Genomic DNA, 25890 nt, shown 5'->3' with positions numbered 1-25890 from the left:
CCTTTAACATTAAAAACAGGGAAAATATGACACAACATCCAATGGGGGAGTAACACAAGACATATAAACAAAGTAAAAACCCGATGTTTCGAAAAGACAAAACTTTTCTTTCTCAAGGGATAAAATAAGAAACCTGCTCTCAATATAGTGGAGACCAGCTCTGATCAAAAACACAAAAAGAAGATAAAAAGCTGCATTGACTGGAGCATTGAATATAGCAGCAGAAAATAAAAGATATCTGAATAACAGTGGAGGCTTGAGGCTTATTTTATCCATTTTATCCATTGCTAGTGTGACACTGTTGTATCCTTTTGGATCCATCCTTTGGTTCCCCGCTGGTCAGTTGGAATAGATTTTCCCTGTTTTTATGGTTTCTTTTATTTACACAAGTTATTTTGAACATATTAAGTTATATTACATGCTTCAACTCATTTTGTCCACTAACAATTATGATCCCTCTGTGTACTGCCAAACACTATTAGATGCTAAGATGCGGTATATACCCTATGGTTGTTTGGAATACAACAATCAAAAAGAGAATAACATTAAAATTTAAGAAGTAGGATTTATATGACACAGCCACCTGATTGTATCTACAGAACAACCAGATATTTGTCAAAAAAGTGTGTTTCCCAGACACCTGTTTCCATCTGCTTTTAACTTTTTCAACTTTTGTTGACATCATTGGAGAGAAGACCAAACTGCTTTTCATTATGGATCGGGCTATTCCAGTTGAAATCCACACACCCCAATGGAAGATATGAACTTAATATTCCACTCAAGGAGTGTGGATTTCAAATGGAGCCACACATTCAGGTAACCTTATTTGAAATTAACACTCTCTGTGTTGTCTTTCATAGGCAGTGAGTATTTCATATGCAATAGCCCATTTATCAACATGGCTTATCAATAATGCAGCATGATCCATTGAGCAAAAGTAGCAAAATTTGGATGGAATTTTGAATTTTTATCACTGATATTTCATTTGGCCCCAAGACAATTATTATGGATCATTATCAATACCTCACTATCTGAGGGTGTCACTTTTACTCTCATAGTCCATGCTTAGTTACTGTTCCATCTTTGTTGTATTTTCAAATCTGAAGACAAGGACAAGAATGACGCCCCTGTACTGTATTGTGTTACAGCCCGTTGAAGAGTGAATGGTTGGAAATACAGAAAAGTCTTGTTTCAATTCTAGTAACTAGAGGCCAAGATAATTATACTAGCCAGTAGCCAACTAGCATTTTCAATATATTTTATAAATGATTCAAAATTTGACACTAAAACACAAAATTATGCACTAATATTCTACATTTTGCTTATTAAAGGAGTATTTTGTGATCCTAGCATCCTATTTTTATGACATTTTTGCAGTAGATATCCACAAAAAAAGCTTATTCCCAAAATATCTTTGCCAAGCGAATTGATCTGCAGGAAATTTTTTGTATATACCAGAGGTTTCCAACGATATAAAAATCTCAACTTTTTTTGAGAAAAGTAGGGGGATGATGCTGTGGATCACGAAATGCCCTTTTAAAGGCACAAGATATACAATTACTGTTTGTTCCTACACTGAATGGATGGAATTGATACATTGTATTGTAAGAAGATGGAAGGAATATAGTTATTGAAGTGGACAGATTGAAATCACATACAAAAGTGATTTACAAATATTGTATAATGAAGTATAAGTGCATGGCGGAATGTAGGTTACACGTCGCTATTCGCTACTTGCACGGTTCCGCCATTATACACTATGTGCGGGGAGAGCCTCGAAAAGGCAGCATACATGAAAGGAAGAATTATGTAACCTTACACAGAACGTTATGACTAGTTCAATTCCCATTCATGTATGCTGCCAGTTCGAGGCTCTCCCTGCACATAGTGCATAATGGCGGAACCGTGCAAGTAGCGAATAGTCAATCATAAGGGTCGCTAGTCATAAGGTTCATAAGTCATAAGGGTCGCTAGTCATAACGTGTAGTTTCCTATACCTTGAGTTCGCTAGTCATAAATAAAACAAAGGGTTCGCTAGTCATAAGAAAAAGGGTTCATTAATCATAAGGCCTGCTCAGAGGATGATTTAAGCACTTCCCACCACGCCACTGTGTTGAATTTTTATCACTGATATTTCATTTGGCCCCAAGACAATTATTATGGATCATTACCCGGGGATCATTATCAATACCTCACTATCTGAGGGTGTCACTTTTACTCTCATAGTCCATGCTTAGTTACTGTTCCATCTTTGTTGTATTTTCAAATCTGAAGACAAGGACAAGAATGCTGCCCCTGTACTGTATTGTGTTACAGCCCGTTGAAGAGTGAATGGTTGGAAACACAGAAAAGTCTTGTTCCAATTCTAGTAACTAGAAGCCAAGATGGTTTCTTTAACAATTATATACTAGCCAGTAGCCAACTAGCATTCAATATATTTTATAAATGATTCAAAATTGACACTAAAACACCAAATTATGCACTAATATTCTACATTTTGCTTATTAAAGGAGGATTTCGTGATCCTAGCATCCTATTTTTATGACATTTTTGCAGTAGATATCCACGAAAAAAGCTTATTCCCAAAATGTCAGTTGATTCCGATTTTGCGTTCGCGAGTTATGCATGATTATGTGTATTACACTGCTCCATAGACAATATGTTGTAATTTCGTTCTGGTATCAGAACGAAATTCAAATTTCATGATATCTTTGCCAAACGAATTGATCTGCAGGAAATTTTTTGTGCATGCCAGAGGTTTCCAACAATATAAAAATCTCATCTTTTTTTGAGAAAAGTGGGGGGATGATGATGTGGATCACGAAATGCCCAAGATATACAATCACTGTTGCTACACTGAATGGATGGAATTGATACATTGTATTGTAAGAAGATGGAAGGAATATTAGTTATTGAAGTGGACAGATTGAAATCACATACAAAAGTAATTTACAAATATTGTATAATGAAGTATAAGTGCATGGCGGAATGTAGGTTAGACGTCGCTATAGTCATAAGGGTCACTAGTCAAAAGGTTCATAAGTCATAAGGGTCGCTAGTCATAACGTGTAGTTTCCTATACCATGAGTTCGCTAGTAAATAAAACAAAGGGTTCACTAGTCATAAGAAAAAGGGTTCATTATAATCATAAGGCCTGCTAGTCATAATAGAAAAAATGGTTCGCTAGTCATAATAGAAAAAGAGGACCGCTAGTCATAATAGAAAAAAAAAGGCTCGCTAGTCATAATAGAAAAAAGGACCGCTGGTCATAATAGAAAAAAAGGACCGCTGGTCATAATAGAAAAAAGGCTCGCTAGTCATAATAGAAAAAAAGGCTCGCTAGTCATAATAGAAAAAAAAGGCTCGCTAGTCATAATAGAAAAAGAGGACCGCTGGTCATAATAGAAAAAAGGACCGCTGGTCATAATAGAAAAAAGGCTCGCTAGTCATAATAGAAAAAAGGCTCGCTAGTCATAATAGAAAAAAAGGCTCGCTAGTCATAATAGAAAAAGAGGACCGCTGGTCATAATAGAAAAAGAGGACCGCTGGTCATAATAGAAAAAAGGCTCGCTAGTCATAATAGAAAAAAAAGGCTCGCTAGTCATAATAGAAAAAGAGGACCGCTGGTCATAATAGAAAAAGAGGACCGCTGGTCATAATAGAAAAAAGGCTCGCTAGTCATAATAGAAAAAAAGGCTCGCTAGTCATAATAGAAAAAAAGGACCGCTGGTCATAATAGAAAAAAAAGGCTCGCTAGTCATAATAGAAAAAAAGGCTCGCTAGTCATAATAGAAAAAAAGGCTCGCTAGTCATAATAGAAAAAAGGCTCGCTAGTCATAATAGAAAAAGAGGACCGCTGGTCATAATAGAAAAAGAGGACCGCTGGTCATAATAGAAAAAAGGACCGCTGGTCATAATAGAAAAAGGAGTCATAATAGAAAAAAGGACCGCTGGTCATAATGGAAAAAAGGCTCGCTAGTCATAATAGAAAAAAAGGCTCGCTAAAAAAAAAAAGGCTCGCTAGTCGTAATAGAAAAAGAGGACCGCTGGTCATAATAGAAAAAAAGGACCACTGGTCATAATAGAAAAAAAGGCTCGCTAGTCATAATAGAAAAAAAGGCTCGCTAGTCATAGAAAAAAGGCTCGCTAGTCATAATAGAAAAAAAGGCTCGCTAGTCATAATAGAAAAAAAGGCTCGCTAGAAAAAAAGGACCGCTGGTCATAATAGAAAAAAAGGCTCGCTAGTCATAATAGAAAAAAAGGCTCGCTAGTCATAATAGAAAAAAAGGCTCGCTAGTCATAAATGAAAAAATTCACGGCCAATAGTCATATCAAAAGGACCGCCAGTCATAATAGAGAAACACTTTCGCTAGTCATAATATAAATTTAGGACCGCTAGTCATAATAAAAAAAAGTCAAATCGGGGTCATCCGGGGTCACCCAGGGTTTATCTGATGTCAAATTACTAAAAACTCGTATGTGCATGAAACTTGGTGGGTAGGCCTACAGTCAACATTTAGAGTGAAATTTTTGGAAGGTCATTTCAGGGTCATCTAAAAATCCGCCTTGTTTTTTAATGAAATAGGCCAAAAAATTTCTCTGCACAAGTTCGTTCCTATACAGGTGAATGGACATGAAAAGAGTGTATTGCACGAGTATAACGTGCGATGTATAAATATCGCGTTAGTTGAGTCTAGAATTGTAATGAATCAAAGAATGACCACGGACCTCATAGTGCTCCCGGGAGTGGTCCAGAATTCATGACCCCTCAAATGACACAATTAATTGCTGTCTTCTGAAGATAGCAAAAATAATTGCACTTATATTATGCAGTTCATTCCAAGTTTGATCAACAGGAAGAAATTCATCTTAGGAATTTCAAATGTTCCATTAGTTCCAAATTACGTTCATTTTATTTAAAAATTTTTCATGATGCCATTGCTTTTAATGATTTTTTATTTAAAATCAAAAGAAAAAATTCTCCCAACTGTGCTTTTTGTGATAAAGCTCCAGAAACTTCCTCCCACATTTTTTGCAATTGTGATATTTTTAAACCTATTTGGGAGGCGCTTGTTCAAGTTATCAAAGTTAAACATGACATTGATTTTGATTTGTCAACATTTGATAAATTATTTGGAGTGCCCTCAGATAAATATATCACTTACATTTGCTTATTTTTGAAATATCATATCTATCTGTGTAAATTTCAAGACAAAAAACCTACTTTCGTTTCATTTAAAACTTTTCTGAATGTTCTTAAAGATACTGAATATTATATTGCTAAGAGGAAAGGTAAATTATCTGTGCATTTTAAAAAATGGAGATTTGAATTGTAACTCTCTAACTTTTCACTTGTACACTGTATAATGTTTTAGTTGTACCACTGTAATCTATTTTTGTATGCTGCTTTGCTTTTTCCATGTGATTCCATGTGATTTCTTGTGATTTCTATGTGATTTCTTTGTTTTGACAATAAAAATACATGAAGATAAAAAAAAAAAAAAGTTTGATCAACAGGCGCTTTTTGCATGGTCGCTCAACGCTACGCTACTGTATCAACTTGAACTATGGACATGGAGTCGAGATTATTTAGAATATCACGACTCGGGGCTTTTTTGTGTTCTCTTTTTGCTGAACCTGTGCTGAACCATGAAATAGTCTCAGCTTATGTTAGTCTAACTTAGTTACTTTCTTAATCAGCAACCTTTTGGTCTATGGACACATCTTAAAATGCCAAGAAGGTATATGACCCCTCGAGTGGTGTCACATGAAAGAATAAAAATTCCCTTTAAAAGGGAAGGCCAGCCTCAATGCAGAAGAGGTCTTGTAAATAGTTTGGGTCACCGTGAAAGGCATTTTTTAGGATCACGCTTACATCCATGTTACATGACAGTTCACCAAACCATCAATGCTGAGAACATGCACACTGAAACAGCAAAAAGCATTAACTCATAACTCCTGTCAACTCTTAATTCATTACTCCAAATTGTTCTGTATTTTTGTCTTTAGGCCTACTGCTTTTTACCCATGCTTATTATTAAAATTAAGAAATACACTGCAGTTGTTAGTTAATTCGCTATGTAAACTCAACTTACATGCACATTTTATTTTAAAATGATTTTATATTATTTCGCAATGTATAGTTTACTATAAAGTAGATAGTGGCAAGCACATGATAAAAGGACTGATCATTCACTACAATCTTCACTTTTAAACTGTATTTTTGAATGTGTTGATTGTTAGTCCGAAACTCCTGCAAAGCTATGGACATGGCATCTTACCTACTCCATTCTGTAATAGTCTGCATTGTGTGTTTTCTCAGTCTTCAATCATTTAATTTGTTGAATGTAATTTTATGAATCAAATAAAAAAGATAGAAAGTGGCCTCACTTTAGTTATGTGTCATTTTACAGTATTTATAATTTATAAAGTAAGACAATAATTTATTTATTTTCTATAAGTGCATGCCAAAATATGGGATTTATTGTTCAATATTATAGCTAACCCCTAAAAACTTTATTTTCCCATCGGATTTTTCCCGTTGAAAAGACAAAACTAATGTTAAAGATAGCAATAATATCATCAATAACATTTTGAGTCAATTGTATCCATAAAACGATACAGGATAGGATAGATAATTACTTTGACTTCAATGTGGTCCATATAATGAAGATTTTGATTCTACAACATTATTAGATCTGTTATCAACATCAATTATGCACTCACAGGCAACCAAACATCATGCTATGTCCACTGATATGACCTTGTTCCAGTGATCATTCCCGCTAATTACTAATTGTTGACCATGTCATATTTTTGATATGCTGATTGCTGAACAAGTTTATGTTTATATGTGTAGGCCTAACCTATGATAACTTTTTAAGTCATAATTAATTCAAACATAACTTTGGCAATTATACTCAATCGTTTTCGTTCGTTGAAACGGCAAAACATACCTTCTTTTCCTTGCAAATCGAATTAGCAGACATCAAAAACATTTCCACCACAAGAAGTACAAAAACAAATCATACCAATAGAAGAAGGCTATAATCTTAGCTAATCTTTAGTGTACACAAATCCCATCTCAGAATTAGGTACCAGCCCTATGGGCTGGCGAAAAAAGTAAAGAATGTAATAAAATAATAATAATAACACATTGTCTAAACCAGACGTGACACTATTCCTTTAAAAGATCCGGGTCAATATTCATAATTTTAGGATCTTTTCTGAATATTTTGAAAACAAAACCCGAAACGTGTGACAGCGGTATAATACCATACTGCCGAAGCCACATGGTTCAGCTATGGTACGGTAACTGCTCTATATAGTTGTGTTACATCATTGCCCCTTAAGGTGGTACTACGCCCCCTGATACATATTGTGACTAATTTTGCATTTTTCTCAAAAAATAACTATACACTGACTGGTAACAAAAGTTATGTAGGTCCTATATTATAGGAGCAAGGAATCCAATTAGGCCTACTTCACTAAAATTTCAGCGATTCAAGACAAGTGGTTCACTGAAATTCCAGTAACGGGATTCATTGCCTCTGTATACATAACCTTTGTTACCAGTGTGTTATTATTTTTGGAGAAAAATGCAAAAATAGTCATAAATATATCAAGGGGTGTATACCACCTTAAGACAAGTTAAAGGCAAAATCCCCATGAAAAAAAGATCGTTATGTCGAAACTTTTAAACGCCACACAAACCAATAGAATCCTTTATAAAGGAAACCACCAAGGTTGATAGGTTTATACCGTTTGCAAATAATACTGTCCTCGAGCATTTATCGAGAGAAAAACAATTCGCAAAATCGGGCACCAAACCTTTTATTTGAAGGAATTATGGTCCGTTTACAAAGTTCATCTTTCATAACCAAGTAGATTTGTTCACTAACCTGACAGTTTCGAACGTCATGGTTGACATTCTTCTTCAGAGTTTTGAACTAGGTCTCAAAGCCTTCTCAACACATCTCCGACGAATTTCGGTCTGTAGAGGGCTCAGCCCTCGCGGTGATGATGGGCAGGTCGTAGATGTGACTTAGAAAATGGGCCCCTCGTCTCTGTTCATGACTTAATTGCGATCTAGCGACACATTCCTTGCTTAGAATTCAGGACCCTTGCCAATCGATGACGTTGTTTTGTTGCCACAGAATGGTCGGCTATCGATCGAATGATACCGGTCGAACTATTGGCGACATCCCGCTATCTCTAAGGACCGCTATCTCTAAGGTTCGCTATCTCTAAGGTTCGCTATCACTAACGTGTAACTGTAAAGTCTATGGAGATCAGAATCCCGCTATCTCTGATAGGAAAAAGGGTTCGCTATACCTAAAAAAGGTCCGCTACTTCTAAGGTTCGATATCGCTAATGGAATAAGGTTCGCTAGTTCGAAGGTTCGATATCACTAATTTTAAATAAGGTTCGCTATCACTAATTTTAAATAAGGTTCGCTATCACTAATTTTGAATAAGGTCCGCTGTCACTAATTTATTGAAGGTTCGCTATCTCTAAGGTTCGTTATCACTAATTGCAATAAAGGTCCGCTATACCTAAGGTTCGCTATCACTAATTTTGTTTACGGTTCGTTATCCCTAATTAATTAAGGTTCGCTATCTCTAAGGTTCGCTATCACTAATTTCGATTAGGGTGCGCTATACCTAAGGTTCGTTATCACTAATCTTAAATAAGGTCCACTATCTCTAATTTTAAATAAGGACCGCTATCTCTAATTTCAAATAAGGTTCGCTATCTCTAATTTCAAATAAGGTCCGCTATCTCTAATTTCAAATAAGGTCCGCTATCTCTAATTTCAAATTGCATTCTCCTATGAGCTTCGATCAAAATGCAAAATTAGAGATAGCGAACCTCATTTGAAATTTTAAATAGCGAACCTTATTTGAAATTAGAGATAGCGAACCATATTTAAAATTAGAGATAGCGAACCTTATTTAAAATTAGAGATAGCGAACCTTATTTGAAATTAGTGATAGCGAACCTTAGAGATAGCGAACCTTAGAGATAGCGAACCTTAGAGATAGCGGACCTTATTTAGAATTAGAGATAGCGAACCTTAGGGATACCGCGCGGGATTGTTAAACTTAGAGATAGCGGACCTTATTTTAAATTAGTGATAGCGAACCATAGATATCGAATTTTCAATAAATTAGTGATAGCGGACCTTATTTAAAATTAGAAATAGCTAACCTTATTTAAAATTAGTGGTATCGAACCTTAGAAATACCGAACCTTATTCAAAGTTAGTGATATCAAACCTTAGGTAGGCCCTATAGTGGACCTTTTTCGTAATTAGTGATAACGAACCTTAGTGATAGCGAACCTTAGAGATAGCGGTCCTTAGAGATAGCGAACCGTCGCCGAACTATTTGCACTTTTTAAGTGAAACACTGACTTTATCATTGTTTATTGAACAAAACTTAGGAGTATTTTTCTGTAAATGAGTATATCACAGCATAAACGGTTATGATCACAGATAACTTCCTTTTATCACTTACCATGTACATATTATTCTATGTATAAGTTCCCCATTTGCCATATTTACCAGTGTTTAAGGAATAAATCAGAAATAAAAATGGGCAACCAGCTGATTTCAGGACCTTTTAGCACCGTATACATAAGCACTCCAGAGATCATTCATGAGGATGTGGCAGGATGTCATCATGATCAAACCCGGAATACCAATGCTAACATAACATATTTAGCTGTTAGGGGATTCCCCACATAAGTTCTTATAAGTCTATAAGGAACAAGGCATATAACAATACTTTCAGAAGTAACTCGGGAGATTGAACTTGCTACAACCAGACAACCAACATGGCTGTTTCACTGACGATGATATTATGTATCTTCAGTTTGGGACTGCCAGTGAAAGCAGCATTATTTACCTCAGAAGGTAAGTCCAATTTTATGTTTCCTTTTTCACACACCATCTTTTTATTAAACTGTACAATCTGCTGACTCCCCAGCAAACACAAAATGTTTTCGACATCATTCGTAAAAGGTTAGAAAAGGTTGCCAGAAAACGTTTAAATGTCGGGGTATATAAAGGTACATAAAGGGTATAAAACGTTTTTATAACATTCAAAAACATTTTTGATAACTAACTGCAAATATTCTAACATAATATTATTTAAGTGTTGGCAAAATATTTGGCAAATAATTTTATGGCAAATTATTAAAAATTGATATTTTTTTATATTCAACAGTCCTCGAAGTAAATTTATAAATCTAATGACATTTATTTAAAGTGTATAAAGCTGGGAGGAAAAGCCGACGACATTTTTCCCCAAAAGACCTAAAAAAATTAGGTCTTTTGGGGATGTGTATCTTCAATACGAAAGATACAAATTTTCAAATGAACGTCGGCTTTTCCTCCCAGCTGCATACATATCAGTAGATTCATAAATTTTACTTCGAGGACTGTTAAATACGAAAAATAAAAAAAAAAACATCAATTTTTCTTCTGGCCATAAAATGTGTTTTATATCGCCAATTTAAAAAAAAATCAAAATTACTTGATATCAGAAGGACATTCATCGTATTCCTATGCAATTCGATATGTGATGTGCGCCCATGTATCACAAAAATACTGCAAATGTTGTTATCTGATGTTACCATTTTTCACATAATCCATTCCGTGACCACCGTTCAAAAAGCACTTGCCATGTATTTTGTAGGGTGTTGGGTCAAAACCTTCAATTAATTTGTATCTTCTAACGGAATAGAATGGGAATAGATAATAAAGAAGACATGTTGGATTGAATATTCGACGTCCAATAGAAAGTATATCCCTTACGACTCTCCTGCATTATCCCTGAACTTGTTTACTCAGCGCCCTGAACTCTAAGGGAGCGATCGTTATTTATGGCATGGGGGGGGGGAATGGGTAAATTTAGGGGGGAACACAAAATTTTTTGGGGTCTTGAGGGGGGAACCTGAAATTTTTAGTTGAACCAGGAGGGGGGATTGTTAAATTTTAAATGGAGAAAATTGGAAAACAAGGGGGAACGCAAAATTTTTTGTCGATATTTTTTCCAAAACACCCATTCCCCCCCCCCTGCCGTAAATAACGATCGGTCCCTAAACACATGTCAGTAACCAAGCAGTTGTCCAACTGACGCAACAGCAAAATGCACTGACATGGTACAGATTTCCTTCCAGTGGCGTAACTAGTGGGGGGGGCAGCATGAACGATGCCTGCCCTTTATTTATTATGCCCCCAACGAAAATGCCTAGTTACACCACTGTTCCTTTCCGATTGCAAGAAACCATGGGTTCGGTTAGGGTTAGTCCATACAGGACCAATGCAATATTTAGCACAATAATCAACGCCGCCTGACGACGTTGACTATCGTACTAAATGGAGTGTGGTCCTCCTTGAAGACTAATTAGGGTTAAGGGACAGTTCACAAACACTTGTAAGGGGGGGCCTGATGAAAAAAAAAATTATCGCGAAATTTTTTCGGCCCCCCCCCCCTTTACAGACCTCAAAAATTTTAGGGCCCCCCCCTTTTGACATGAAAATTATGGGTCAACCCCATAGAAAAGCATATAAACGCAATTTTTCCAGGAAAATTTGTGGTAATTTTTTTCAGGGCGGCCCCCCCTTAGGAGGGTCAAAAATTTTCAGGGCCCCCTTTTTGCATCAGGCCCCCCCCCTTACAAGTGCTTGTGAACGGTCCCTAATGCTGAAATGTTCTGACAGTTTCTGCAGTATTTTGATAAATCGTGTTTGTCCACCCTTGCTGCACAAATATACAAATGCTGATTACGTCACTGATCATTCAACATGGCCAAAATAGTTTAACATCCAAGTCTTTTAAGTTGGACAAGACAACATTTATTTATGTATTTATTTCTTATTTAACCTGGTGCCCAAATCAATGCACTGGTACTGTTCTCTCTTGGTTCTCAGGTAAATATGTACAATAAGATCTAACCTCAGCATTTTTTTACTCGAATGACCTTGAAACTGCACATCTGAAGTTTCAAGCGGATCTTTGTTTTTAGTTCGAATTTAATCGAAACCGTGTGGCCCACATTATATTGGAAAAATGCTAATAACCACATTCTAGTCAGAATGTTGCTGTATGCCATACGGATATCAAGATTTTACACGGTTAATGAAGAATATTGGATTAACTTTCATGAATTTATTAAAGTGCGAGACGTGCCTGGAAATAGGACTTTCTGTCTTTAAATTACTCCGATCATTAATTTTTTTTATACTTTTCCAGATTGTAGACTGGACCCGTTTTCAAATGGGTATTACGAGCATTATATGTCAAGAAACGCAACGCTACCTATTGGCAGATTTGCTACCGTGAAATGCAACCAAGGGTTTCGTTTAGTTGGGGATGGAAGAGTTGAGTGTACCTCTGATGGAAGATTGTATCAACAAACTACCTGTGAAGGTAAATATACGTTAAATGTAACCCAGGGTTCCGTTTAGTTGGGGGATGGAAGAGTTGAGTGTACCTCTGATGGAAGATTGCATCAACAAACTATCTGTGAAGGTAAATATACGTGAAATGCAACCCAGGGTTTCGTTTAGTTGGGGATGGAAGAGTTGAGTGTACCTCTGATGGAAGATTGCATCAACAAACTATCTGTGAAGGTAAATATACGTGAAATGCAACCCAGGGTTTCGTTTAGTTGGGGGATGGAAGAGTTGAGTGCACCTCTGATGTAAGATTGCATCAACAAACTATCTGTGAAGGTAAATATACGTTAAATGTAACCCAGGGTTCCGTTTAGTTGGGGGATGGAAGAGTTGAGTGTACCTCTGATGGAAGATTGCATCAACAAACTATCTGTGAAGGTAAATATACGTGAAATGTAACCCAGGGTTTCGTTTAGTTGGGATGGAAGAGTTGAGTGTACCTCTGATGGAAGATTGCATCAACACACTACCTGTGAAGGTAAATATACGTGAAATGCAACCCAGGATTTCGTTTAGTTGGGGGATGGAAAAGTTGAGTGCACCTCTGATGGAAGATTGCATCAACAAACTACCTGTGAAGGTAAATATACGTGAAATGTAACCCAGGGTTCCGTTTAGTTGGGGGATGGAAGAGTTGAGTGTACCTCTGATGGAAGATTGCATCAACAAACTATCTGTGAAGGTAAATATACGTGAAATGCAACCCAGGGTTTCGTTTAGTTGGGGATGGAAGAGTTGAGTGCACCTCTGATGTAAGATTGCATCAACAAACTACCTGTGAAGGTAAATATACGTGAAATGTAACCCAGGGTTTCGTTTAATTGGGATGGAAGAGTTGAGTGTACCTCTGATGGAAGATTGCATCAACAAACTACCTGTGAAGGTAAATATACGTGAAATGCAACCCAGGGTTTCGTTTAGTTGGGGGATGGAAGAGTTGAGTGGATGATGGAAGATTGCATCAACAAACTATCTGTGAAGGTAAATATACGTGAAATGTAACCCAGGGTTCCGTTTAGTTGGGGATGGAAGAATTGAGTGTACCTCTGATGGAAGATTGCATCAACAAACTATCTGTGAAGGTAAATATACGTGAAATGCAACCCAGGGTTTCGTTTAGTTGGGGATGGAAGAGTTGAGTGCACCTCTGATGTAAGATTGCATCAACAAACTACCTGTGAAGGTAAATATACGTGAAATGTAACCCAGGGTTTCGTTTAGTTGGGATGGAAGAGTTGAGTGTACCTCTGATGGAAGATTGCATCAACAAACTACCTGTGAAGGTAAATATACGTGAAATGCAACCCAGGATTTCGTTTAGTTGGGGGATGGAAGAGTTGAGTGCACCTCTGATGGAAGATTGCATCAACAAACTACCTGTGAAGGTAAATATACGTGAAATGTAACCCAGGGTTCCGTTTAGTTGGGGGATGGAAGAGTTGAGTGTACCTCTGATGGAAGATTGCATCAACAAACTATCTGTGAAGGTAAATATACGTGAAATGCAACCCAGGGTTTCGTTTAGTTGGGGGATGGAAGAGTTGAGTGCACCTCTGATGTAAGATTGCATCAACAAACTACCTGTGAAGGTAAATATACGTGAAATGTAACCCAGGGTTTCGTTTAATTGGGATGGAAGAGTTGAGTGTACCTCTGATGGAAGATTGCATCAACAAACTACCTGTGAAGGTAAATATACGTGAAATGCAACCCAGGGTTTCGTTTAGTTGGGGGATGGAAGAGTTGAGTGGATGATGGAAGATTGCATCAACAAACTATCTGTGAAGGTAAATATACGTGAAATGTAACCCAGGGTTCCGTTTAGTTGGGGATGGAAGAATTGAGTGTACCTCTGATGGAAGATTGCATCAACAAACTATCTGTGAAGGTAAATATACGTGAAATGCAACCCAGTGTTTCGTTTAGTTGGGGATGGAAGAGTTGAGTGTACCTCTGATGGAAGATTGCATCAACAAACTATCTGTGAAGGTAAATATACGTGAAATGCATCCCAGGGTTTCGTTTAGTTGGGGATGGAAGAGTTGAGTGTACCTCTGATGGAAGATTGCATCAACAAACTATCTGTGAAGGTAAATATACGTGAAATGCAACCCAGGGTTTCGTTTAGTTGGGGGATGGAAGAGTTGAGTGTACCTCTGATGGAAGATTGCATCAACAAACTACCTGTGAAGGTAAATATACGTGAAATGTAACCCAGGGTTCCGTTTAGTTGGGGATGGAAGAATTGAGTGTACCTCTGATGGAAGATTGCATCAACAAACTATCTGTGAAGGTAAATATACGTGAAATGCAACCCAGGGTTTCGTTTAGTTGGGGATGGAAGAGTTGAGTGTACCTCTGATGGAAGATTGCATCAACAAACTACCTGTGAAGGTAAATATACGTGAAATGCAACCCAGGGTTTCCTTTAGTTGGGGATGGAAGAGTTGAGTGTACCTCTGATGGAAAATTGCATCAACAAACTACATGTGAAGGTAAATATACGTGAAATGTAACCCAGGGTTCCGTTTAGTTTGGGGATGGAAGAGTTGAGTGTACCTCTGATGGAAGATTGCATCAACAAAGTACCTGTGAAGGTAAATATACGTGAAATGCAACCCAGGGTTTCGTTTAGTTGGGATGGAAGAGTTGAGTGTACCTCTGATGGAAGATTGCATCAACAAAGTACCTGTGAAGGTAAATCTACATTCTGTTACCATTGAGAAGAAATGGTTGTAGTATTACTGTCCTGCTTAAGTTATGCGTACACTTTCCATTTTTCAATAATCGTTACGCCGGCCTTAATACCTTGTAACATAGCTCGTCGCTGGAGTCTGGATCACATTCACTGTCAGAATTCATAAATAATTTGAGGTTCTTCCGGGAACTGTTTTAAAAGATCAGTCCGTTTTTATTTTTTAAAGATATTGATGAGTGCAACTTCTTCGATGAAGACGAGGATACTGATTATAGTCTTGTAAGCTACGACGAGCAGATATTGCCTTCAGTGAATTACTATCCCTGTGAAGAACCAGCAACATGCGTTAACACAGAAGGGTCGTTTGCTTGCAAATGTAGGCTAAAACCAGTTACAGCGTGTGATGGTAAGTTTTTGTGCATGGATGGAAACAACAAATCACAATGAGGTAACCCTATTGGTTTACGATATGGATTGTCTTTAAACATGCGTACAATGTCAAATATCCCCTTTATTGCCTTCGTTTTTAAATATGTTTATAAAGACATTGCCTTTTTTAGTCTTCATGGGATTTTGTTTCGAAATTGTTCTGAGACCCATTTGGTCATCAATGTGAATCTAAAAAAATGAAAAATGGAAGGAGCCATCCCGTAGGGATGGGGTTGCCATTTGGAAAGACTTTCCAATAAACAATATTTGATATCGGCCTTTCTTAGGGTTAGAAAACAGAAACAGAATCACTTCATTTTCTATATATATGCGTTCAAACTCTCAGAAATGACGCAATCATGGGTTCGTTTGGAAACAGATTGTGCAACAATCTCATGACCATTTCTTTTTGTTTGATAATTTCGTGATGGATAGGATTCATTTCGTGTGATGATCTACAACCTCCTGAATTTGGAACAATCATAGAGCAGTCTCAGATACATACAGCGTATACTTGTAATGATGGGTACCGTCTCGAAGGTAGCGAGATACGTAAATGTGTGAATGGTAGATGGAGTGGAGTCCAACCGATATGCCAAGGTAAGTCCTTGCGGAAATGGACCCATGTGCAATTCCTCCGATCATTAACATATGCTTAACAACATTAATGAGTTTACTACCAATTATGAATTTGGAATTCCCACTGATTGTACGTGTAATACTCTTTTGTTTTGTAGGTAAGAAGCGTCTATAAATATTTTATTTGTGCGTAAATAGTAGATGGAGAAGTGCTGTCCAACAGAGTAGAGAGATTGTGATTTCCAAACATAGCATCGAACGTACGTGGAAACTATTCAAAATCCCGTCACAGGAGAGTGGATTTGAATAGATTCCACCTAGTTTGGAAATCGCAATCTCTATAATGTTGTATTATAACGCAGCTCTTTTCTGAGCTACTGCTCTGCCTTCATGGACAGTGTGTCGGCTAATGGCCAATTATAAAGCTTCACTTGACTAATCCATCAGAAGTGGTGCCAGGGGCGTAGCATGAACATCGGGGGCCCATGGACAAGGATAGTGCGGGCCTTTCTAACATCTCCTTTATCAGCCCAGCAGCCATATCCCTAACCATTTCCTTCGTCCACCCTGTCCACCCACTTGCTACGCTCCTGAGTTGTGCTAATACTGGTCGGATCCTTGTCTGCTGGTAAACCCATTAAATGTTCACGCACATGATGTGTGTAATTGGTTTGTAAGCTGGTTACCTGACAAGTATCATTTGCTTGCACTCACAGTCACAACATGCCCACTACCTGCCGCCAATATTGCTAACGGATGGTCTGACGTAGAAAATCGCACATATACTCATGGAGAAGAGATTCATTATGGCTGTGACGAAGGCTTCAAACTTGTTGATGGGAATAGCTGGAGTATTTGTGCCAACACACAGTGGACAAGCCGAACGCCTAGTTGTCGAGGTAGGACTGATAAAGACTGTCCTTAAATACACATATTTTAATGGTAAAGTGTAATATATAAGAGATACCCACTAAAGACTTCTTGATTTTTAAAAAGTAGACAAATATTCTGTTATTTTGAAGATTGACAATTAATTACAAACAATAGCAATGATTTCCGATTGTTTGATATTTCCAGCGATCCAATGTCCCGATCCAGGACAGATAATAAACGGACTCACATTGCTGTACTCAAGAAACATTGGTGGAGAAGTTCATTTTCGTTGTAATTCGGGAAATTTCCAGCTACGTGGTTCTCCTGTACGACGTTGTCAGGCGAATGGGAGATGGGATGGCACCATAACAACCTGCAACAATCCGGGTAAAAGAATTGTTGTTAAAGATGCATGTATAATACTCGTATTATATAAACCGAATTTTTGGAGTGTGCGGTATACAAAGCTCTATGCACCAAATGAAAATAGATTATACAATTTTAGCTGTCTGTGAGTGCAATGGTTTTAAAAAAAAAAAAAAAAAAAAAAAAAAAGCGCAGTGATTTATAGTGCGCTACGCACAGGCACAACGCCTAGACGTTGATCCACAAGCCTCAGCACACTTTACAGGTTGACGCTGACCACTACGGCCCCACATCATTCCACAAACCATTAAACAACAAATCAGGGACTTTGCTGCTTCAAGAGCGCACACCCTATACATTCCACAAATATCTATCGCAACCAGGATCAGCTCCCCGAGTTTCGTACGGGTTACAACGAGACAAATTAGCAGTGAGTTCCTTGTCCAGGGAATTTCAAGCTAACTCAATTTTTCCACGTGAGCGTACCACCGCCAGGGTTCGAACCCGCAACCTCTCGCACCACAGTCGAACGCCTTATCGATTGAGCTAACTTGACTGCTTTAAACTATAATCATGGAAATGTAATATAATAGGCATATGCACAAGGAGACCATGTCCTCAGTCACTATATTTTGCGTCAACAAGAGTTTTGAAGTATCTTTCTCTATACATGTACCCCTATATTTTCTAGAGACATATTGTCCTACACCAGCCGTACCTTTCAACGGCAGAGTAAGTGGATCCACATCTTACAACCATGATGACGTCATTACATTTGAATGCAATTATGGCTTTGATCTGATTGGTTCTAGTCAACGTCGGTGTACTACAACTGGCCAATGGAGTGGCGAGCAACCAGAGTGCCGTGGTAAGATTTGCGAACCACATGATAGTTTCCAATGTGCACGAAATATATTTTGTTGCAAAGACATTTAGTAAGAGCTCACACAATTGCATACCCTGGGCTTTATTCATAAGCTTTTAAGATAAGTTAAAAACTATGTTTTCTCACAGTACAGGATTCCTGTCAACGCATGCTTAATGTTATTAGATACTTAGTTAACTCTTTATTAGCACTTTTAAGTGCTAATAAAGAGTTAAAAGGTTGTAAGAGGAAGTCGTTCTCTTTTTTTAATAAATTGTATTTTGACGAATAGTCCAAATCTGATAAATCTGGTGACGCGACTATAACTGATTTCCTCTCTTCATAAAAGTTCCTTCGCTATAATATAAAAGAGTCACTTCCTATCTATTTTGACAGGACATTTGATAAAAAAAAACACCCGACATATAGCACGTCTACAAATCCACACCAAGTTTTAAAAAAATCGTCTGTTATTATTACCGGATGCAGCTGTATTCTAAAAATTAACCTATATCCCCATCTTCCAGGTATCGGAGAATTTGACGATTTAGAGGCGGTAGGCAGACATCTTGTTGAAGCCACTTCCAACTTTAGAGACGGCTTTACCATCCAAAGAACCTTTAAAGGAGAGAGCGTAAATAACAGCAGCGATCAGCAACCACTCATCAACGGACCAGCCAAACCTGGACGTTTAGCAACCATTCCTCTCGAATCCTCTGTAGATGGGCAGAGCCGTGGGCTCGATGTGTACTTCGTGTTTGACGTTTCGAAAAGTGTCCAGCTTGGGAAGACACACATTGAGGCAATACGATTTGCCAAAGCTTTTGTTGAGAAGGTAGGTCTGTTCATCTTGGCCATGCATGTCGATCAAGACATATAGCTTCATCCTCGTTTGAAGTATAATCAGCAGAATCAAGGTCGGAGAAATTGTTTCAGCGTAGCCTTACTTCATGGTTATGGTGTTTTAACCGGCGGGAAGTTCAAGTAAGAGACATGCATAGGCCTAGAAGTGAATACTGAAAATGAGTGTTCAAAAGTCGTCTTGATCTGCCAAACATAAACCAGTCCATCCATTTGTGACTGTTTTATTCACTCTTGTACAATATTTGGGGAAAACGTAATGCGTTCTTGGATGTTCTTGGTTTTAGGTTGGCGTATCCGGAACTGGTGTAGGAGGAACTCGCTATGGTGCCATCGCCTATGCCAGCAAACCCATTGTTGTCTTTCAGATGACAGATAACAGTACAGAAAGAGTCCTGCAAGGCCTAGATAGCATAGAAGACCTGGTGACGCATCAGCATCTTGGTAGGTTCAGTATTAAGGTTTGTATGTTACCTGACACGCCTTACCATTATTATTTACAAAATCAACCCCAAGTCTCAGTTTGGCCTGACTTCAGGATGGCTAAGGGGACCTCAGTCCCTTAGGATGGTTACCTTGTATCTCAATGTTTAGCTTTACCAGCAGACGAGATTAAAAGTTGTTAGCGTTTATCCTTAGGGACCAACCGTGTTAAACAAACAAACTTGTATACGCCATGCGGTGTTCCTGGTCACTCCCAGAGTACTTTGCTGGGGAACTTGCTTGGGGAACTTGCTGTCTGCTTCAAAGTACCGAGTATAAAATGTCGGAATACAATAATTTACAAAATGCTGTGAAAGGAAGTGAATGTATAATAAAGTAAAGTTGGTGTGTTTGTATAGACTTGCTGATCTCTCACAATATTGATATCAATATTTTATTCCCTTCATTTACAGGTCAAGGAACTGCTACATCGAGTGCTTTAAACTTAGTGCATTCAAATATCATGAAACATACGAGTAACTCCCCTCAATTGCGAGGTAAACGTGTTGACACAGACAAGGTCCTGTTTTTGTTAACGGATGGTAAGATATTTTCTGATAGGAAATTAACATTCGTACGATATAAAAATCATCAAATTCAACGTACATAATATCGATTGGTAAACAATGGTAAAAGCACACCTTTCACTAATTGTCAGCAAACAGACTTTGAACCACTTTGAAATCTAAAATCTATTTCTTTACTGTAGCATAACATTTGCTTGACATAATGTTCGTTGTAATAGGTCAGTCTAACATGAATGGGTCACCAGACGAGGAGGCATCTAAATTGAAGACTGAATTCGACGTGGCTATCCATTGTATTGGCATTGGTAACGACGTAAATAGGCAAGAATTGAAAGTAATCGCTTCTCAACCTGAAAGTGAACATGTGTTTACCTTGGAAGATTTCAAGACACTTGATGAACTCACAAGTACAATAACAGTCACTCCCACAGGTACCGTGTTTGATCAATACTATCAAATATAAATGTTGTCTGCAAGTTATTTTTTTCTCTTAAAAAGAGACACTCTACGACATTAATAAGTGATTTTATTCATAAATAACAACGCTATAATTCAATTTGATAACGTTTTCCACATAATGACAAACGAGCTATCAACGAAATCCCCGAGTAGTACACCAAAGGCTGGCCTGATTGTTATGCAATGATACGACAGTTTAAACAATACATTTTGTATCTCATTCTTAACTCTGTGGGCTGCGGGGCTCGTTTCAGAGCCACATAGTTGTATAAATGATAAAGAACTTGTTAACGCCTTACATCTATTTTGAATAGATTATAGCATATGTGGAGTGTCTGCTGGTCCAGAAAACACGGATGAAGGTGTAGGGGAGGCTGATGATGTTTGGCCATGGCAAGCTGCACTTTATACGCACATTGAACGTAAAGGAACGGTAAGTTGACAGTATTATATAGTAAATATACAGGTTCATGTAAATCAGTGTTTTACTGTTTATGTTCTGCTATAAACTGATTTTGACCAAACCCCAAACTTAACGCTGTTTTTAGGCCCCTCCTTCCACTTCCCTGCCACTGGCAGTAGCTTATACTTCCAGACAGGCAGTCTAATAATTTGATCTTTTTCAACATTTTCCCGATCATTTTGTTTTAGCCCACATTTTTCTGTGGCGGTACACTGATTGCACCGAATTGGATTCTAACAGCAGCACATTGTTTCGATCCACAAGAAGCACACAGTTTACCAGGGAGAGATGTACCAGACAATTTGGTTGTGTATATGGGTAAGAAAAATAATATTTTGTAATTTATCAAGAATGAGAAAGTTATTAGTCTGATGCTGGGAAATGTATTAGTTGCTATAAGTTCAGGGTATATGTGTGGATGATGCAGTCCCGGGGAATTGCATTTGCCACACCCTCCTCCCGGCTACGCCGGCCGATGTACGCGTAACATGAGAAGGGAAGAGTATAGATCTGTGACATATATTCATTCATTCATTTCATTCGGCTGCGAAGCAGGCGATTTCAAAGTTTCTCCATGTACTACGATTTGAAGCCAAAGTGGTAATGGCATCTGGCAATAAAAAGTTGTCGAAATCCCCCAACAGTTTTTGCACATAAGACAGTAGAATGTTCTTTGCCTTCTTTTACCATGTAATGGGGTACGTGTAGAGTGCATATCCCTTTCATTACTAATATGGTCAGTGTGCTTGATGTTCAGCATTATCCTGTAACATGATGTACCAAAAGCGTTGATCTTATTTTCCATGTCAGTAGATATCACTCAGGACTCGCAGCCATAGAGCAATACTGTAACACAAGTGCTGTGAAAAAGCTTGACTTTGACATAAACGCTGTGCAACAACAGGACTTGACAAAGCAACCCAGAAAAGATCTGACTTTGTTTGTATTGCTAACTTCAGTAATTTATCTAGTCTCCTCTTATCATCATCTTATGGTCATCAGCTATACACGAAAAAAAACAAAGCGTTTGATGTCGATGAGCAGGTTGCCTATAGTAGCAATTATATCCTGGAAATCAGTAATTGGTAATAGTAATATCGTCAATCTAGAAACTTCTAGGCTTCATCATTGGCTTTACATTGTTATATTTTATCTACATTTTATCGCACTTTTGCAGGAATGAACGATAGGATAAAAGAAGGGTTTCGTGTGCCTGGAAGAGCACAGAAGAGGGAGGTGAAACGAATCGTGAATCACAGCTCTTATGACTCGTCAATCAAACCTACATATGACTACGACATGGCTCTCCTAGAGTTACAAGAACCATTTGAATTGGGGCCTTTCGTTAGAACTATCTGTTTACCTCCTAGTACTAACTGTAAGTCTATTATTCCCAGTTACATGAAACTAATAAATTAAACGTTTGAGCTATTTTTTATTTGAAAAACACCAACAAAACAAAACAAACAAACAAAAACAAAAAAACAAAAAACAAGAAAAAAGAAAAAAAAAAACCCAGCTCTGTATTTTTCTGATTATCAGTACTATAACTGATGTATAACTGACTTTTTTTTGCTATAGGGCAATCACTGATGACACCCGGTGAGCAGAACAAACCTTTTGCAACAGGTTGGGGCAAAGTTGACTTCCAGGACAGACATCTTAGCGATCATTTGAAACAAATAGCACTGCCGATAAGGGACGATAAGTTCTGTCGCGTAACAGAATCGGAAAGGCATGGAAATCTAACGGAACGAATGCTGTGTGCTGGTTATTCCGATGGCACTGCAGACACCTGTGATGGCGACTCTGGTGGCCCTCTGATGCGGCGATGGCTGAGGCCATCTGGAGAAGACATGTCTACACATTGGAGAGAGTCGTGGTATCAGATTGGAATTATTAGCTGGGGTGAAAACTGTGCTAAAAAGAAACACTATGGCTACTATACTCATCTGCCGCTTCTGGTTGAATGGGTGAATGACATTATAGGCTAAACCCACTCCACTGTAGGCTTCAACTTCAATTGTTCTTAATTGATAGAATTTCTGACATTTGCAACAATAAACAGCCTTATAACCTTGCTATATTGTCTAATTTTATATATAATTATAAGCAAGAAACTGACATCAAATTTATCTCACCAAGATGTCACTTTTGGAGAAATGGACCGTAGTGGTCTAAAAACACTCAATAATAAACCTAAGCCTTTAATATCAACCTCTTAATCCTAATACTTATAACCCTAGACTAACCCTTATTCTGATTCCAAGTCCAATTACCAAGTTGTATCTTATACAAACATATAAACCAATGTACAGTCTGTATCAAAATGATTGGTACCCATCAGTTTTTGGTGTTTATTGACAAGCCCGCTTCTTCAACATGCAACATTGGATCCTCTTGAAGTGCCCAGGATTGATAGTTTAATGGTCTTTTATAACATTCATCTATAAATAAGGTAGCTCCTATATTGCTTGTTGATTGATAGCCTTGTCCATAATCACTGGAAACCGATGGGTACCAATCATTTTGATATAGCCTGTATAGAGGTATGCCTCCAAAATGATAAATCAGCTGTAAAAATTAAAGATTTATAGAATATTTTGTATTAATTTGTAATCTACAAGAATCCTATTGAGGCTACCTGCACGGATACACCTGACTGAAACACACAGAGTACCTTCACAGTACCAATGCTGCTACTGCACAGAACCAGCAGTGGTACTACACTGGTACCAACCAACCTTGGCGATTGTGTTCCTGTGCAGGCGACCCCAATAGAAATCTTGTAGTGGTAGTTTTGGGTGACATTTAATAAAACAAAATTTGAACAAAATTTAAATCTGTGATAAAAATGACAACTGGCTGGCACATTTATTGTCTTTTTGTTGTTGTCTAAATGACCTTGGACCTCAGATGACCTCGATTTTATTTTTTTCATGCTCCCCCGGGATGCTCCCCTCATATCGTCAGCCTACTGCGTTAATTGTCTAAGTCATTTTTTTGTAATTTTGAGAACAAAGTACAAAATATGAATAAGGTTAGCCTTAGATGACCTTTGACTTCGATTTTATTTTGTACTTATCCCCTTATATCAAAAGATTCCACCTATGACTTTTGACCTTGGATTTATACCTTGGTTTGATTTTGTTCACCAAGTTTAAGCCCAATCAAGAGAAGTTTAAAATTGACCTCGGATGACCTCAATATTATTTGTTACATGTTGCACGGGGACCTTATGTTACAATTATAACACTATTATTATTAATATTGATTCGTTAAGTTGTCGATTTATTCGTTTTAGTCCGGCTGCCAAACGCAATTTTGCCACAGAAGCTTGTTTTGGTGTCCATAGATTTGGTTATGCGAGTCAAGAGTTGTTTTAACCTGAAGAGAGACAGGCCTAAGTAACACTGAAAATGAATGTAAAAGGTCGTGTTGAACTGCCAAACATAAACCATTCCATCCGATTATTCAATCTTAAACAGTATTCTTTGTCTATTGTTAGTTCTTGTTTTTGTTTTAGTGCCTTGAGCGCTCTTCATTGAGTGGATATGTGCTTTGTGGCTATTATTATTATTATGGAGAAAACGTAATGCGTTCTTGGATGTTATTGGTGAAGGGAAATCACAAAAAATTCCCCAATATCAGAAAAAGTTACCAAAAAAAAAAAATTTGACCCGATTGCTTTCGGAAATTAGTAACAACTGTCGTAAGGGCATGGAACTGGGGTGGGTACAGTCAACATTTGGAGTCAAATTTTTGGAAGGTCAATTCAGGGTCACCAGGGGTCATCTGAGGTCAAATTAGTAAAAACTATCGTATGGGTATGAAACTTGGTGGGTACAATCAACATTTATAACCAATTTTTGTAAAGGTCATTTCGGGGTCACCAGAGGTCATCTGAGGTCAAATTAGTAAAAACTGCCGGATGGACATGAAATTTGGTGGATACAGTCAACATTTGGAGTCAAATATTTGGAAGGTCATTTCGGGGTCACCAGGGGTCATCTGAGGTCAAATTAATAAAAACTGTCGGATGGGCATGAAACTTGGTATTTACAGTCAACATTTGGAGTCAAATTTTTGGAAGGTTATTTCAGGGTCACCAGGGGTCGTCATCTGAGGTCAAATTGGTAAAAAACTGTCGTATGGGCATGAAACTTGGTGGGTGTAGTCAACATTTAGAGCCAAATTTTGGGAAGGTCATTTCGGGGTCACCAGGGGTCATTTGTGGTCAAATTAGTCAAAACTGTCGTATGGGCATGAAACTTGGTGGGCGCAGTCAACATTTAGAGCCATATTTTGGGAAGGTCATTTCGGGGTCACCAGGGGTCATTTGAGGTCAAATTAGTAAAAACTGTCGTATGGGCATGAAACTTGGTGGGTGCAATCAACATTTAAGAGCCAAATTTTGGGAAGGTCATTTCGGGGTCATTTGAGGTCAAATTAGTAAAAACTTTCGTATGGGCATGAAACTTGGTGGGTGCAGTCAACATTTAGAGCCAAATTTTAAGGTCATTTCGGGGTCACCAGGGGTCGTTTGTGGTCAAATTAGTAAAAACTGTCGTATGGGCATAAAACTTGGTGGGTGTAGTCAACATTTAGAGTCCAATTTTTGGAAGGTCATTTCAGGGTCACCATGGGTCATCTGAGGTCAAATTAGTAACAATTGTATGGGCATAAAACTTTGTGGGTACAGTCAAGTCAACATTTGGAGTCAAATTATTAAAAGGTCATTTTGGGGTCATCTGAGGTCTAATTCGTAAAAACTGTCATATGGGTATGAGACTTGGTGGATACAGTCAACATTTAGAGTCA

General features: G+C 37.9%; 1 protein-coding gene across 1 annotated transcript; it reads left to right on the top strand.

The window, feature by feature from the left end:
- Positions 1-15006: 15006 nt before the first annotated feature.
- LOC140159442 (complement factor B-like) lies at positions 15007-23911 on the top strand. The gene is made up of 14 exons (XM_072182919.1): positions 15007-15163; positions 15391-15570; positions 16029-16193; positions 16889-17071; positions 17250-17432; positions 18103-18279; positions 18804-19111; positions 19425-19581; positions 20034-20162; positions 20366-20578; positions 20921-21039; positions 21258-21387; positions 22247-22447; positions 22651-23911. Exons 1-14 carry the CDS (start codon positions 15007-15009, stop codon positions 23061-23063), a joined length of 2715 nt encoding a protein of 904 aa, XP_072039020.1. The 3' UTR covers positions 23064-23911.
- Positions 23912-25890: the final 1979 nt, after the last annotated feature.

This window comes from Amphiura filiformis, chromosome 8 (genome assembly GCF_039555335.1).
Source record: "Amphiura filiformis chromosome 8, Afil_fr2py, whole genome shotgun sequence".
Classification (NCBI taxonomy): Eukaryota; Metazoa; Echinodermata; class Ophiuroidea; order Amphilepidida; family Amphiuridae; genus Amphiura; species Amphiura filiformis.
Note: the sequence above shows the minus strand (reverse complement) of the source record. Positions and strands in the feature narration are given on the sequence as shown.

Coding starts and splice junctions, on each gene's coding strand:
- LOC140159442 (XM_072182919.1), top strand. CDS start 15,007: ATGGAAGAGTTGAGTGTACCTCTGATGGAAGATTGCATCAACAAAGTA. Junction 17,433..18,102: donor AACAACCTGCAACAATCCGG/GTAAAAGAATTG, acceptor TATATTTTCTAG/AGACATATTGTCCTACACCA. Junction 20,163..20,365: donor CCTGTTTTTGTTAACGGATG/GTAAGATATTTT, acceptor TCGTTGTAATAG/GTCAGTCTAACATGAATGGG.